The sequence below is a fragment of the Lissotriton helveticus genome, chromosome 11 (genome assembly GCF_964261635.1).
Source record: "Lissotriton helveticus chromosome 11, aLisHel1.1, whole genome shotgun sequence".
In the NCBI taxonomy this organism is placed as follows: Eukaryota; Metazoa; Chordata; class Amphibia; order Caudata; family Salamandridae; genus Lissotriton; species Lissotriton helveticus.
This window is the reverse complement of record NC_136072.1, coordinates 917,494,593-917,508,881: the sequence shown is the minus strand read 5'-3', so window position 1 is coordinate 917,508,881 and position 14,289 is coordinate 917,494,593. Positions and strand designations below refer to the sequence as shown.

The 14,289-nt window shown below is 43.6% G+C and overlaps 1 protein-coding gene across 3 annotated transcripts in view; it reads right to left on the bottom strand.

The window, feature by feature from the left end:
• NF2 (NF2, moesin-ezrin-radixin like (MERLIN) tumor suppressor) overlaps positions 1 to 14,289 on the bottom strand; it is a 493,960-nt gene that overhangs the window by 221,022 nt on the left and 258,649 nt on the right. For all 3 annotated transcript variants that reach the window (XM_078667193.1, XM_078667192.1, XM_078667194.1), the window contains exon 11: positions 1,789 to 1,911. In XM_078667193.1, the coding sequence (XP_078523319.1) occupies positions 1,789 to 1,911 (123 nt within the window). The remainder of the gene's footprint in view (positions 1 to 1,788; positions 1,912 to 14,289) is intronic.

Here is a 14,289-nt window from a genome sequence, read left to right as displayed (position 1 = left end):
TTCATGTCGTGATCGTGCACCAGGCACCCGAGGCAAACAAGATGCGGGTCAGTCATCGACATCTGTGGATGACAGGCGCCACAGGCTTGAAGTCGGTCTTCCTAGTAGACATCGCTTCCACACCAGGAGAACTCTCAATAAACTTTGACAAATCGTCAATAAAGCTCAGTCAGAAAGTGACTAACAGAGTAGCTCTCCCGGGATCTGTGCTGACTGGCGCAAAAAGAACTGAAGTCAGTGCGCTGGGGTGGTGCCTACATAGGCACCGTACACATCACATCCGGCACCGATAAAGCTGCAGACGCCACATGGAGCCGATCGCCTACCGGCATCCAGGGGTACTACTCATGAAAAATGTCCGGATCCAGTCTGATGCCTGGGGATAATTCGAAGGGAAGTGATCTGTGGCTAGAATTCTCTATTAAGATACATGAATTGTACCTCATGCAGACGCACAGCCAGCAATTGTGAAATGGGCTATCAAAGAAAACCCACTTCAAATTGGCCATCAATGAGTATGCGTGCATGCACATGCGCATTGATACATGGCACCCATTTTTCATTCACAATCCTAATATGGAGGGTGCTCATTTTGAAACACTAACAAAAAGCTTTTAAAAAACAAAAACAAAAAAGGAAGTGAGCAACTTGGTAGCACTTTGCAGATGCCGTTCCCCAGTAAAATATAAAAACAAACAATAATAAAAATAAAATATTTAAAATGGGAAGTGGGATGAGAGGCGGGGAAGGGAGTGAAAACAACGTGAGCAGGGTGCACATGAACCAGCTGGCGGAGATGACAAGGACCCCTAAAGAGGTCCATAGCCAAGATCTAAAAAGTCAGAAGTATCAGATGTTGGATTAAATGACAGAAAACAGAGTTTTCTGTGTCCCAGCATTTCATAATATTATCATCCTCGAATGGAGTCAGAGGAGATGGTCTTGGGCAGTCTTTCAATCAATATGGGCACAATCCTTCAAGCGCAACAGAACCTCAGGAAACAATGAACCAGGAAGGGTGTTTTTGGTGAAATACCACATTGGATGAATCCCACCACAGACATTAGAAATGTGCAAGGCAGAGCTTCAAATGACGTAGAGTCATGGAGGAGTTCAGAGACAGGACCGATAACATTAACATAAAGCACTGACCAGCTCTTCTGACATTAGGTAGTATCATGTAAATTGGCACTTGATATGGGAACTGGAACATCTGTTAGGCTTAGCCAGCGTATTTAAAGCAAAACGTCACAATATCAGTAATGGTGCCAAACATATGAGGAATGGTGATACTTAAGTGGTGTAATACCGCATATGCTTTTGTATCTCAAACTGGGATAAAAGTTATAAACAAGGCGTGCTATCGTGCAAATTTATGAATCACACATGGATAGGGATAACAGGGCAGAATAAATCATGTCGTAAAAAAGACAGCGAAAGCATCAGAAGCACTGCTTCCATGATGTAGGTCCCTGCCACAGATTCAGTGGCACTGAACATGGACTCTTCCAACTAACACCAAAACGTTTGAGTGTCAGCAATTCAAGGTGCTCGCATCTATCGCTCTAGAGGAGTTAACTATGGAGAAGAAATACTGAGTTTAATAGTATAATGTTTGGTTTGTGCAGGACTGACGAGCAAGAGACAATTAAAGCATAGCGCCATGGCAGTACCAATGGATTTAGAGAGCCTAAAAGAATTCAGAGACATTAAACTAGCCCTCACATCACGGAGCAATATATAAAAGAAATGCTATTAAACCTTGCATTCAAGAAATGATAAACCCACCAGTGCATCATTGGCCATCTGAGCTTCCTCTTTTACTTGGAGCAGTCTCCTTTCCATTTCGTCTCGAGAGCGCTCAGCCTCTTCTCGCATTTGTTTCTCTCTTGCTAGCCGCTGACGCTCCATCTGTCAAAGCAAGGGAAGTTTCATAGGAATGGATGATATTGAACCAGTGAATCATTGATAACATTAGCAAAAGGTAAGTCTCAGGAAGGCAATATAACTTAGTTACTTACCTGCTGTAGTTGCCTCCTAAATCTTAGCAATTCACAACATGCTGGATCACTGCCCCTAGTGAAAATTAGGTAAGTAATAATAAACAAATATTATGTACCACTGACCCAGATGCTGCGAGCTCCATGTATTCTTCACAATGCAGTTCCTTAACAACTCCGATCAACAAAGAGATTGCAACTGGGTAGTAGTTTAGAAGGGGGTTTAGTGAAAGCACAGGCAATCTCAGTAGTCTAAAGTGACAACAGGTGACTGATATTATGATCCTTGTATCCACACCTCTTCTCTTCTTTCTGAATTGGGACAAAAGTTAAAAACCCTAAAACATACAGGAAGACAACCACATCAGCACTGGCATTAGGCAAACATGTTTGCATGAATATTTGAGCAAACACTGCTGCTTTGCTGGTGCTGATCCTCACAAAAATGCCTGAAAAAAACATATAGGATGATCACATGGCTGGCCTACAGATTAGTTCAATAAGCATATGATCCTTTAAAGTGACTGCTGCTGACTTGGCTAACGACAAATACTTTAACGTGCAGCTGGTGAGGGCACAAGAATGGAGAAAATGAAGATGCAGCCAAGTATTCTGTGTGCCACGGGTTCAAAGTAACCATGCATGTCTGAGACATTTCTTTCAAATGTGACAAAGAGCCAGTGTTATTTCTTTGCATTTTTTACTTCTCCAATCCGATTTGTAATGCGGCTCCATCCTGGGGTCTAGAGAAGGAGGCAGGGTGATTGATCTCTTGAATGGTAAGTAAACCTTAAGAGTACTTGTGAAAGATGAGCTCACTTGCTATGAAAGCAACAATACACCGGTGGGTCAGATTCATAGCAACATTTATCTAGAAGGGGACAAAGTCACACGTTTGGGTAGCATATCCTTTAAAGTCTTTAGACTGAAGCCTGCATATCGCACAGGATGAACACCACAGCACAAACTTAAGAGCTACTTCATAAACCCATTAAAGCAAGTTCTGTTTGTTTTACACTATGTGTATCCAGAGCCAGTGTAATACATTCAGCTGCACTGCCCGTAATCCCTTAAGGAGATCAATTCATGGTCTCCTCTATTATCAATAATGCACAAATGCCCCTGTTTAGGTTCCCCACCAGGAGTTCTCATCGGACCTCCGACACATGCTTTAGTGCTGCCCCGCCCTCTCGGCTTATTGGCACGTGATCCACAGGACACTCCACGGGGCAACAGAACTCCTGGACATAGCGACCTAGGAGGTCTGCTCCTTCGGGCATATTTAAGCATGGGCAGGGCGTAGCAGTCAGGGCACGCTTTGCCAGTCTTGCAGTACCCCTGGCTAAGCACACCCTTAACTGACGCTCACCACGGGCCCCTCGATTGGCGTCCTGGCATGGGGCTGTAAAGCTTTGAAAAGGTAATTTGCATCCGTAGGCAACCAATCTTCCCCGTGTGGGATACCCTACTTGATCACTTCCTTAGTCATACCCGCGACGACATCCTACTTCCATGATCACTGCACCACAAGCATAATCTATACGCTATCATCGTGCTGCACCTGTGGCAGCATGTCATCTCTGGAACTCACTGCCACATATTGGACCCGCACTCTGAATCGCGCATCTTCATATCCACTGATGCAGCTACATGGACAATTAGTAAATTTGTGTAATTCTTGACCAGTCAAAGTGTTTATTGTTCTTTATTGAAAAACTCTACAAAAAAATACTTGTTAAAAAAAAATCAATGCACAAGACCCAAAAACCAAAATGAAGAGCTAGATCTTTATCCACATGTCCAAAGTTAAATCTAGGACTGAGAATTACACTGAGTGACTTGGCAAAGGAGAAATGTTTCTAATCTGGAGAGGAGCAAAGGGGCTCACCTTTCATCTGTAAGGTCTAACACTTCAACATCATAGGTAAGGAAACTATTTCTACACTCTGCTAATGAATACATAACCAGTTTTGCCCTTCCACCAACTGGTATGTGACAGGATAACAGGCAATTTTGTTTCCCATTTATAGCAGAGGCTATGCAGCCACTAGGAAATGACTAGGAAATTACCAGGCTGTTTGCAAGTTGTTTTTCTTCGAAGAAGTCTATCTAGTCACGAGGTAAGGTGACGCCTCCTTTCGGTGATAGTGCCCAAGAGCATCAACTCCTTTGTTAGATTGTTTTTTTCAGCTGTCGGGTTCGGACGTCTATTGCGGAGTGCCAGTTCAAAACCATTCTTCGGATTTCCCTCGGTGCACAATCGACTCTACCCTCGACGGTATTGTTTCAGAGGCGTTTCCCACCTCGCCGCGTTGCTTTTTGGTCAACGGAATTTATTTTCGATCAGAAAGCTTCATGGATGGCCTTCAGGCCTAACCGCGCCCGTCCAGATCTCCATCAATGGATCGAACACCATTCAAATTCTGTCCTCTGTGCAATGCAAAGTATCCATGCACTGACTCACACCAGGTGTGTAACTTGTGCTCGTCTCCAGAACACAAAGAGAAAGACTGCAACGCGTGCAGATCATTTCGGTCGAAAAAAACTTCACAATTGTCGGGCTCGACATTGAGAAATGCAGCATCAAAGCATGGATGACACACCGGATATCTTCGGTGAAGTCTCTGGTCAAGAAAATATCAGCGGCGGAAAAAGAAGAGGCCTTCTCCGTGTCGGAGTCAGACCCAGAGCCCGAGATAGAACTCAACGCCAAAGAACATCCGCAGGGACAAGGTGAAGTGAGTACAGAAGACTCCTTGCCCCATCTACCCACTCCCAAGAAACCTTTGGCTTCGGCACAACCTCGGCCCTTTGGCCAAGGTCGGCACCGAGACTGAGTTTCAGGGATGCCCCAACTTCAGGCTTGGCTCCGAAACACACAGTCAAGCATTCTGGCTCAGAACCGAGTTGAGACAAACCATCCACCGAACGGAAGCCCTCCAGTTCCAAGTCCAAATCTGGCTCGGAGCCGAAAAGTAAACTGCCTTCAGAGCCGAAGTCTTCCGCACCCAAATGCAGTCCATTTCGGCACCGAAAACGTTCTCACCGAAACCAAAAGATGACTAGACATTGTTCCACCAAAAATGGATCCCAAGCAAAAGAGTCTTTATACCAACCCAGAAACTGGTCATATTCATTCCAAGCAGCCTCACAAACACAAGCTCCCTGATGAGGACAGTCATTACAAAATTCCCTTGAAAAGGAAGAATGTTGGTACCACTCCTTTTCACCCACCACCACCATTCCCTCCACCACCCGCTTCTCCCACTGTAAATCCCTTGCACATTACACCTCAGGATTCTCCACAATCTCATCATGGTGGGGATGATATTGAGGACGATGACACACACTTACCAGTAGATCCATGGACAGATTACACAATTGACCCTCCATTGGACAGTGATCCTGACCTTCACCCAGCCAAGCCATCTCCACCTGATGACAATGTATCTTATCAGGAACTCACTCCCAAGGCTGCAGAATACCATGGGGTGGTGTTACACAAAGAATCATTAGAAGAGGATTTTTTGTTTGAAACATTAGGATACACACGCAATTCGTCACAAACACTGCCCATGCTTAAAGGCACGATGAGACATGCTGACGAACATTTTAAAGATCCTGTGCGCGCACGCATCTTAACTCCAACAGCTGACAAAAAATATAAAGCATCCCCAACTGATCCAGTATTTATTAAGGGCCAGTTGCCACTAGATTCACTAGTAGTGTATAATGCTTGCAAATTAGCTAATTCTCCAACATCAGGGGACACTCCTCCGCCAGACAAAGAATCTAAATTGTCAGACGCTTCTGGTAAACGCATAGCTGCTCAAGTTGCTAATCATTGGCGCATTGCAAACACGCAGGGCCTCTTCGCCAGATATGACAGAGCACACTGGGATGAGATGGAGCAATTGCTCCAATATTTCCCAGAAGGGCACAAGGTAAAAGCACAAGACTTAGTGAATGAAGAGAAACTTATTTCCAATTCTTCAATAAGATGTGCACTAGATGCTGCTGATACTGCAGCTAGACAAATCAACACTAGCATCTTACTCAGGAGACATGCTTAGTTAAAAATGTCATGAGTTAAGCCTGAGGTCCAGCACTTTATTTTGAATTCACCGTTTGATAAAAAAAAAATCTCTTTGTTATTGAGGTTGATCAGGCACTTGAACAATGGGAGCCCTCAAGTCTTCTTCAAATAGAGGCTTCTTTGGTCATTCTTTTTACAGAGCAGGGTGCAAAACGACACCTTTCGACCAGAGTGCCTCCTCCCACAAAGGTAATACCCAGTCCTCTTCTTTGAGATGCTTTTTAGAGGAGGATATAGAGGAAACTCCTCCAAGGGCAGAGATAAGGGCAACACACCCAGTAACTCCCTTCCCCTAATAAGCAGTGCCTTTCCCACGCTTCCCTCCTACTATATCACACGTCAGGGAAGACTTCAACAGTTTCTCCCCATTTGACAATCTATAACAACCGACAAATGGGTGATCGGAATTATCCAACATGGTAATTGCCTGGAGCTTACCATCAATCCTCCAAACATTCCACCTTGCTCTCACAAATTGTTCCCAGACCACTTACAATTGCTACAACAGGAAGTACAATTTCTCTTATTAGAGGAAGCCATAGAACCAGTCCCAGCACAGTACCAGGGTTCAGGGGTTCCCTCTCTCTATTATCTAATCCCCAAAAAGGATGGCTCCTTAAGACCTATCCTGGGTCTCAGAGAGTTAAACCAATATATACTGTCAGAGCACTTTCACATGGTAACCCTTCAACAGGTACTTTCACTTCTACAAAAGGGAGATTTTATGTCTAATCTAGACTTAAAAGACGCATATTTACATGTTCCAATTCATCCAGCTCATCGTAAATATCTCAGATTTGTGATAGCAGGCAAACATTACCAATTCAAAGTACTCCCGTTTGGAGTGACTACAGCACCCAGAGTATCTACCAAATGCCTGGCAGTAGTCGCAGCTCATCTCAGAAGAGATGGGGAGAGGATGTAGCCTTACGGCTAGAGTAGTCTACCTCGAGAGCTGGGGAACCGGGTTCGAGTCTCGGCAAGGACGCTCAACATTCTGTGATTCTAGACAAATCACATAATCTCCCCTTGCCTAACAAAAATGAATGTGTCTATCTGTAATGAAACTGGTGATCATGTAAATCGCTCCGATACCTGGTATCTTCGGGTCGAGTTTGCGCTATATAAAACTCTAAAATAAATTGCTATATAAAACGCTAAAATAAATTGCTATATAAAACTCTAAAAAAATAAACAAAAAAAGATGAGCACGTCTTCCCCTATCTGGACGACTGGCTCATCAAAGACAGCACTTACCACAACTGTCTAAGTCACTCAGATCACAATAGACCTACTTCATCAACTTGGCTTTATGGTCAATGCACAAAAATCTCACCTGCATCCTTCACAGACGCAATCTTACCTAGGAGCCAGTCTAGACACTACCAAAGATCTAGTGTCTCGCAATGTAGTCAGAATTCACAACATTCAGGCTATAATACTACAGTTTCAATCCAACCAATCATTACCAGCAAGAGTGTTCATGCAACTGCTGGGAATGATGGCATCTTTCATCGCAATCATACACCATCAAGACTCGCCATGCGTCCTGTACAAGAATGCTTAGCACGTCAGTGGAATCATTCACAGGGGCACCTAACTGATCTAGTGTTGGTAGACAACCGCACCCATCGCGCTCTGCAGTGGTGGAACCCACAAAATGTATCAAAAGGATGGCCTTTCATGGACCCAATTCCACAGATCGTGGTCACAACAGACGCATCTCTAAGAGTTTGGGGTGCCAATCCCCAGGATCACACAATACAAGGCCTGTGGAGCAACAAGCATAAAAGTGTCCACATCAACTATCTAGAGCTTCTAGCAGTCCTTCTAGCACTCAAAGGTTTTCAGATTCACCTAATAGGCAAAGCTGTACTAGTCCGAACATGACAGCAATATACTATGTACAAAAACAGGGGGGACCACACTCTTTCCAACTGCCACGCCTCTACCAAGCCATTTGGAATTGGGCAATCCATCACAGGATGTACCTTCTGGCAGAACATCTTCCAGGAGTAAACAATCAAATTGCCGACCTCCTCAGCAGAAAAAGTCAGCAAATTCACGAGTGGGAACTTCATACCCAAATTCTCCTTCCATACTTCCAACAATGGGGATTCCCACAAATAGACTTGTACGCCACAGTCCACAATGCAAAATTCCAAAACTTCGCCTCCAGGGTCCCAGACCCACTCTTCAAAGGCAATGCCCTATGGACGAACTGGTCAGGAATATTTGCCTACACTTTTCCACCTCTCCCACTCATTCTGCTTCTGGTTTGGAAGCTGAGGCAAACATCTCTCACACTGATTCTAGTAGCTTCCACATGGACCCATCAACCATGGTACACCACCCTGTTGGAGCGGTCAGTAGCTCCACATCAAAAGCTGCATCTCACCGCCAGTCTCCTCACTCAGAGCAATGGAGAAATCAGGCATCCAAATCCCAAAGAACTGAACCTAGCGACCTGGCACCTGAAGTCATAGAGTTTGGTTATTAAGATCTACCGCGAAGACTGTATGACTATTCTGAAAGAAGAAAGAAAACCTACTACCAGAGCGTGTTATGCAGCAAAGTGGAAACGTTTTGTTGTCTATTGTAATAACAACAAAATCAATCTTCTAGATGCTTCTTTACAAAACATTATCTGTTACATGTTGCACTTACAGCAAAACTGGACTGGCTTATACATCTATTTGTTTGCACCTTGCAGAAGTAGCTGCGTATTTGAAGAACAGACAGCATTTATCCCTATTTAAAGTTCCAGTGATCAAAGCTTTCATGGATGGCTTGAAAAAGAGCAATACCACCAAGAATTCCCTCTACACCAGTGTGGAATCTTAACATTGTCCTTACAAGACTTATGGGTCCACCTTTTGAACCCTTCCATAATTGTCCCTTACAGTTTCTCTCATGGAAGGTTGCTATCCTCATTGTGATCACTTTGTTAAGGAAAGTTGGTGAGTTACAGGCATTGACTTTAGAAGAACCCTTCTTTCAGCTCCATAAAGACAGGGTAGTTATTTGCACCAATACAAAATTCATTTCCAAAGTTGTTTCTGCTTTTCATATTAGCCAATCAGTTGAGTTACCTGTGTTTTTTCCTCAACCTGATTCAATAGCAGAACAAGCTCTTCACACGCGTGATATTAGAAGAGCCTTATTCTACTTCATAGAAAGGACAAACGTTTTACGCAAAACAATACAACTATTTGTTGCATTTGCTCCACCTCACAAAGGCAATCCCATCTCTAAATCTGGCATCTCAAGATGGATTGTTAAATGCAATCAAACATGCTATGCTAAAGCTAAAAGAACTGCATCCATACCCCCTAGAGCGCATTCCACTAGAAAAATAGAGGCTAGTATGGCCTTCTTGGTAAACATTCCTCTAGTTGACATATGTAAGGCAGCTATATGGTCTACACCACACACATTTACCAAACACTTGTGTAAATGTGTTAGCACGACAACAATCTTATGTAGGCCAGGCAGTACTTAAAACATGGTTTCAAACAACTGCAACATCTACAGGTTAGCCATCGCTTTGAGAGTATACTGCTTTATAGTCTCTGCAAAGCATGTGTATCTACAGCACACATGCCTCGAACAGATTATGTTACTTACTGAGTAAGCATCTGTTCTTGGCATGTAGGGCTGTAGATTCACATGTGCCCACCCACCTCCGCAGGAACCTATAGTTGTTGCAGTTCTTAATTATACATCCATACGCATGGACATCTCTATTCTACACTTACTTACTCCATTCTCATCCTCTTGCGGGAAAACAATCTAACAATGGAGTCGATGCTCATGCGCACTGTCACCGAAAGAGGGAGACACCTTACCTCGTGATGAGAAAGACTTAAGCGAAGAAAAACAACTTGCAAACATCCGGACCCAACACTAGATGGCAGGAGTATGCAAAGCATGTGAATCTACAGTCCTACATGCCAAGAACAGATGCTTATTGGGCAAGAAACATAATCCTAACTATTCTTAACTCCGTATCTGGGTACCTTGAAGATACATATATCTTCAAGATAAATTAATGTGGAGTTATGAATGTAAATACAAGTAAACTTACCTATATATTTAAATCGTTGTGATATTGTGGTAATGGTTATTCCGGATTCTATATTGTGGCTGGGAAAGCTTTAAAACCCAATATTGCAGTGGAACACCAACCAGAAAAACACATAAGACATGGTTACGAACAGCAATCACAGTTAAAGCTTTAGCAATATACAATGTCTCCACATGACTAATGGAAAAACAGCCACTACAGCAAGTGCCCACTGGCACAAAGAAAATACTAACAGCTATACAATGAATGATTTTTAAACATTTTGCTTTCAGATGTCAGCTCATTATTTTTCAAAATACGTGCTTTTCTATAAAGTCTACTGCTTTCTTATTGGGGTAAAACACACGGTTTGCCTCAAAAATCTGTTTGCTTTCAAGCATGGTCCCCAAATGTCAGCTTGAGATTTTCCTTAACAGTTGTATTACATTGACAGATTCTGCTCCACGTTCATAGGCATCACCATCAAATGTCAGTGATGCCCACAAAACTGCTAAAGACACCTACATTATGTCAAGGATGCACACCATTATGTCACGGCTTCAGTTGTTTCATGGCTGCCCACCATAATGCAATGAACCACCACATCACATCAGTCATGGACATTGTTAATGGAAGCATGGCCACAATTATGTGATGGATCGCCACAATTAGATCAAGCATACTCACAATATGGCAAGGATAGCTGCCATTATGCCATAATTAGTCCAAGAAAACTCAAGATGTGTCAAGATTCAACATTATTATGGCAGTGTCAACATTATTTCAGGAACAGTCAATTGTTCCAGAGAAGAATTCCTTATTGGGAGCATCATATACATTTGTTGTTCCATGACAATGGGGATGGCTTCCAGAGAGAGACAATGCCTTTTAATGAGGGACACAATACCAGCCACTTACACAACACTTTCATAGCAGTGCACATGTGAGAATATAAGCAGAGAAAAAAAATATATGCACACATACTTGCACACACCACTCCCACTGTCTGAAACAAACACCTCTCTCTACTCTCAAATCTACCTTCTCTCCTTAACTACAGGGCTGCTAACACACAGATATCACATTTTTCCCCAGTCTTCAGTACACCTAAAGTCTAGCAGCTCCCCTCTGGCTAGTGCTGCCACTTGTTTTCTAGCCCAGCTTTCAAAGGGAGTCTATGATCGATAGAGTGGGGCTTGCAAAGTGACCCCTTCCAAGAGATTTTGCCAAACAGAGTGGAGAAAGGGGGTCATGTTACAGGTAGAGTAGGCTGACACTGTGTTTGTGTATTAGTGTGTGGTCCTGCCACTGTTTTGGATGGTGAATACTCCAAGGATACAGAGATGTGTTTTCCTGCGGTCTTTAAAATGGCCAGACCCTCTGAATTGCATACTACGCAGAGCTGCACTTCAGGGAGCTACTTCCAAGTAGCTACCGAACTTCCCATTGGAGATTCCATTCTCAAAAGAACTTGGCTCTTGTTTCGGATAGACCTAGGTCATTCAATTCACTATCTCACCAGCATTCAGGACTGTTTCAATGCCAGTGTACATCAGAAAGTGAGTGAATACTTTTCAACTCAAGTGTATTTTTTTTAAAATCAATCTCTGTTCATTGTTGTGTGCATGAGAAGAAATAAAGATCAATTGAGCTAGGCAAATATCACCTAAAATATTCTAGAACACACTGTACAAATTCCACACTGTACAAATTCCGGACTGTTGCTGCTCTCCAGTGGCAAAACAAGGGCAGAGCCATACCATAAGATTTGTTTGTATAAGCACAGGTAAAACACCACAATGCTTTTGGATCCATGATAACGGTGATTAATATAAGCGTTTGCCAAATAGCTATCAACCTGCCTTTAATAGCCACTTACTGTCAACTGCGCCCATGCTTATGCACATTCAGAAGTGCAATGAAATAATGTGCATTAGGCAGAGCTTGTAAAGCACTTGCTACTTTGTTGCAGAAAACGGTATGGCTTAGGAGATAACAGGGCACTCACACAGCACTGGGCAGGGATATCCTTTTCTAGTCTGGCATTGCACCAAAGCAGAAATCAAAGTTGAGGGTCAATCATGTCCCTGATTTTCCAAGGACCCACGTCAAGAATGTAAAATTCCACCCTGTCCTTCAATAGACTCTTGCAGCACATATCCTTCCCGAGGGTGTCTCAAAACTTACTAAGCATTTAACCGATTTAAAAACATACACACTTCTGTGCCGTTTCCATGCGGACGTGCAACACTGGAAGGCACTGCCTCTCAACTTATTGGGCTGAGCCGTCCTCAACAAAATGATGGCGCTAACTCGATTCCTCTATGCCCTACAGAATACACCCTATTTGGTCCCACCACAATATTTTAACGCCATTGAGTCAGAGGTGCGTGTCTTGCTTTGGAATGATGGTACCCCTCGAATAGCGTTGGCCAAACAAACAAAAAGTTGGTGCGATGGTGGTATAGCCCTGCCAGCAATTAAAAGTTATTATTGGGCCTCTCAACTAATAGTTCTCAATCATTGGGTGCATCGACCAGGGACAGATCCTGCCTATAGGATGGACAATATGCTCCCCAGTAATTATCCCAGGGCACTGTATGGAGGAAGGAAGCATGTACCGAAATACACTCCTACCTCCACCACAATTACTCTATGGCACACTGCAACCGCCGCCCTGGGGTGGAAGGATAAAAGCACACAGGTCACCCCATTGATCGATTCATGCCAGTTGGGAATGTTATCGACACAACCCGGATTTGACAAATGAGTGTTGATAGGTCTCACGAGGTTGGGTGATCTATGGGTGGGAGGCAAGGTGATCCAGTTCAGTGATCTCCAACGGGATTATCAACTACACAGCGGAGAAACATTTAGATACCCTCAAGCCCGCAGTGCATCACAAAGCGCTATACCCAAAGATACAGACCTACCGGTCTCATCACCGCTAGAGGACAGACTGCTAGATGATTACCTCCAAGAAAAAGCCATTTTGCAGACGTAACGTAAAAAATTAAACAACACACCAGAAACTCTGGGGAAGACTCATGCAAAATGGGTGGATGACGTTGAGGACATTAGCAATGAAAATTGGCAGGAGGCTCTGGCATCCCCCAGCGAGGTGGCGATTACATCCCGTTTTAAATGTATCCAACTTAAATTACTGCATGGAGCCTACTACACCAGCTCGGTACTTGTCAAGATGGGTATTTTGGGCTCCTCAGCCTGTCCCAGGGAGTGTGGTCAACCTGGCACCTACCTACACCAGTGGTGAGGCTGCCCGGTTCTTCAGACATACCGGAGAAAGGTCACAGCAGCGATGTCATCTGTTTGCCATAAAGCTTTGGAAGTTTCACCTTGCTTATGTCTTCTTAACATTTGGGAGGCCACCGACTAGTCGAGAGCAGAGAGAATGTGGGTCTCTATGGGTTGTATGGTGGCAAAGCGGAACATAGCCAGGACGTGGAAAGGCGTGGTTAAGCCACGGTTTAGGGACTGGTAGTCTGATATGGACTGCTGCATGCAAGAAGAGACGGTCATATATGAAGGCAGAGGCTGCCCACAAAAATGGAAGAGAATCTGGAGTCAATGGAATATGAGCAGGGGGATGATCTGTACCCCGTTCAGCGACAGTCCCCAATTTTCTGCTGATCAGGAAGCTGAGTAATGTGTTGCTTACGATGTAATGTACATAACACTCGACGGCATTGACCCCATGGATGGTTGTAACAATCGCTGGAATTCTGTAATGAGATTGATGAAAATGATAGAGACTGCCATGCACCGTACTTTATTATTCTTTGTTTGCATTGCTTTGCTTTTTGTTTCTATAATAAAAAGATTGGAGAAAAAAACACACACTTCTCTTCCTCCATCAGGAGCATGAATGGAAACAACAGTCAAAAAACATAATATAGTGAAACCAACTTGGCTTACTCAGTCTATGCAAATCATATAAGGTCAGGTGACAAAAGATGGTTCTTACTTAGGAAGGATAACTGCCACAACCGGAAGGGATCAAAGTAATGTTTCTGACCTACAATTGAAATGCATTCACTTCAATTTCCCCTCCACAGTGTACCGACTCTCCAGTAACCACACACACCCATTGAGTAATCAAAGTCTGT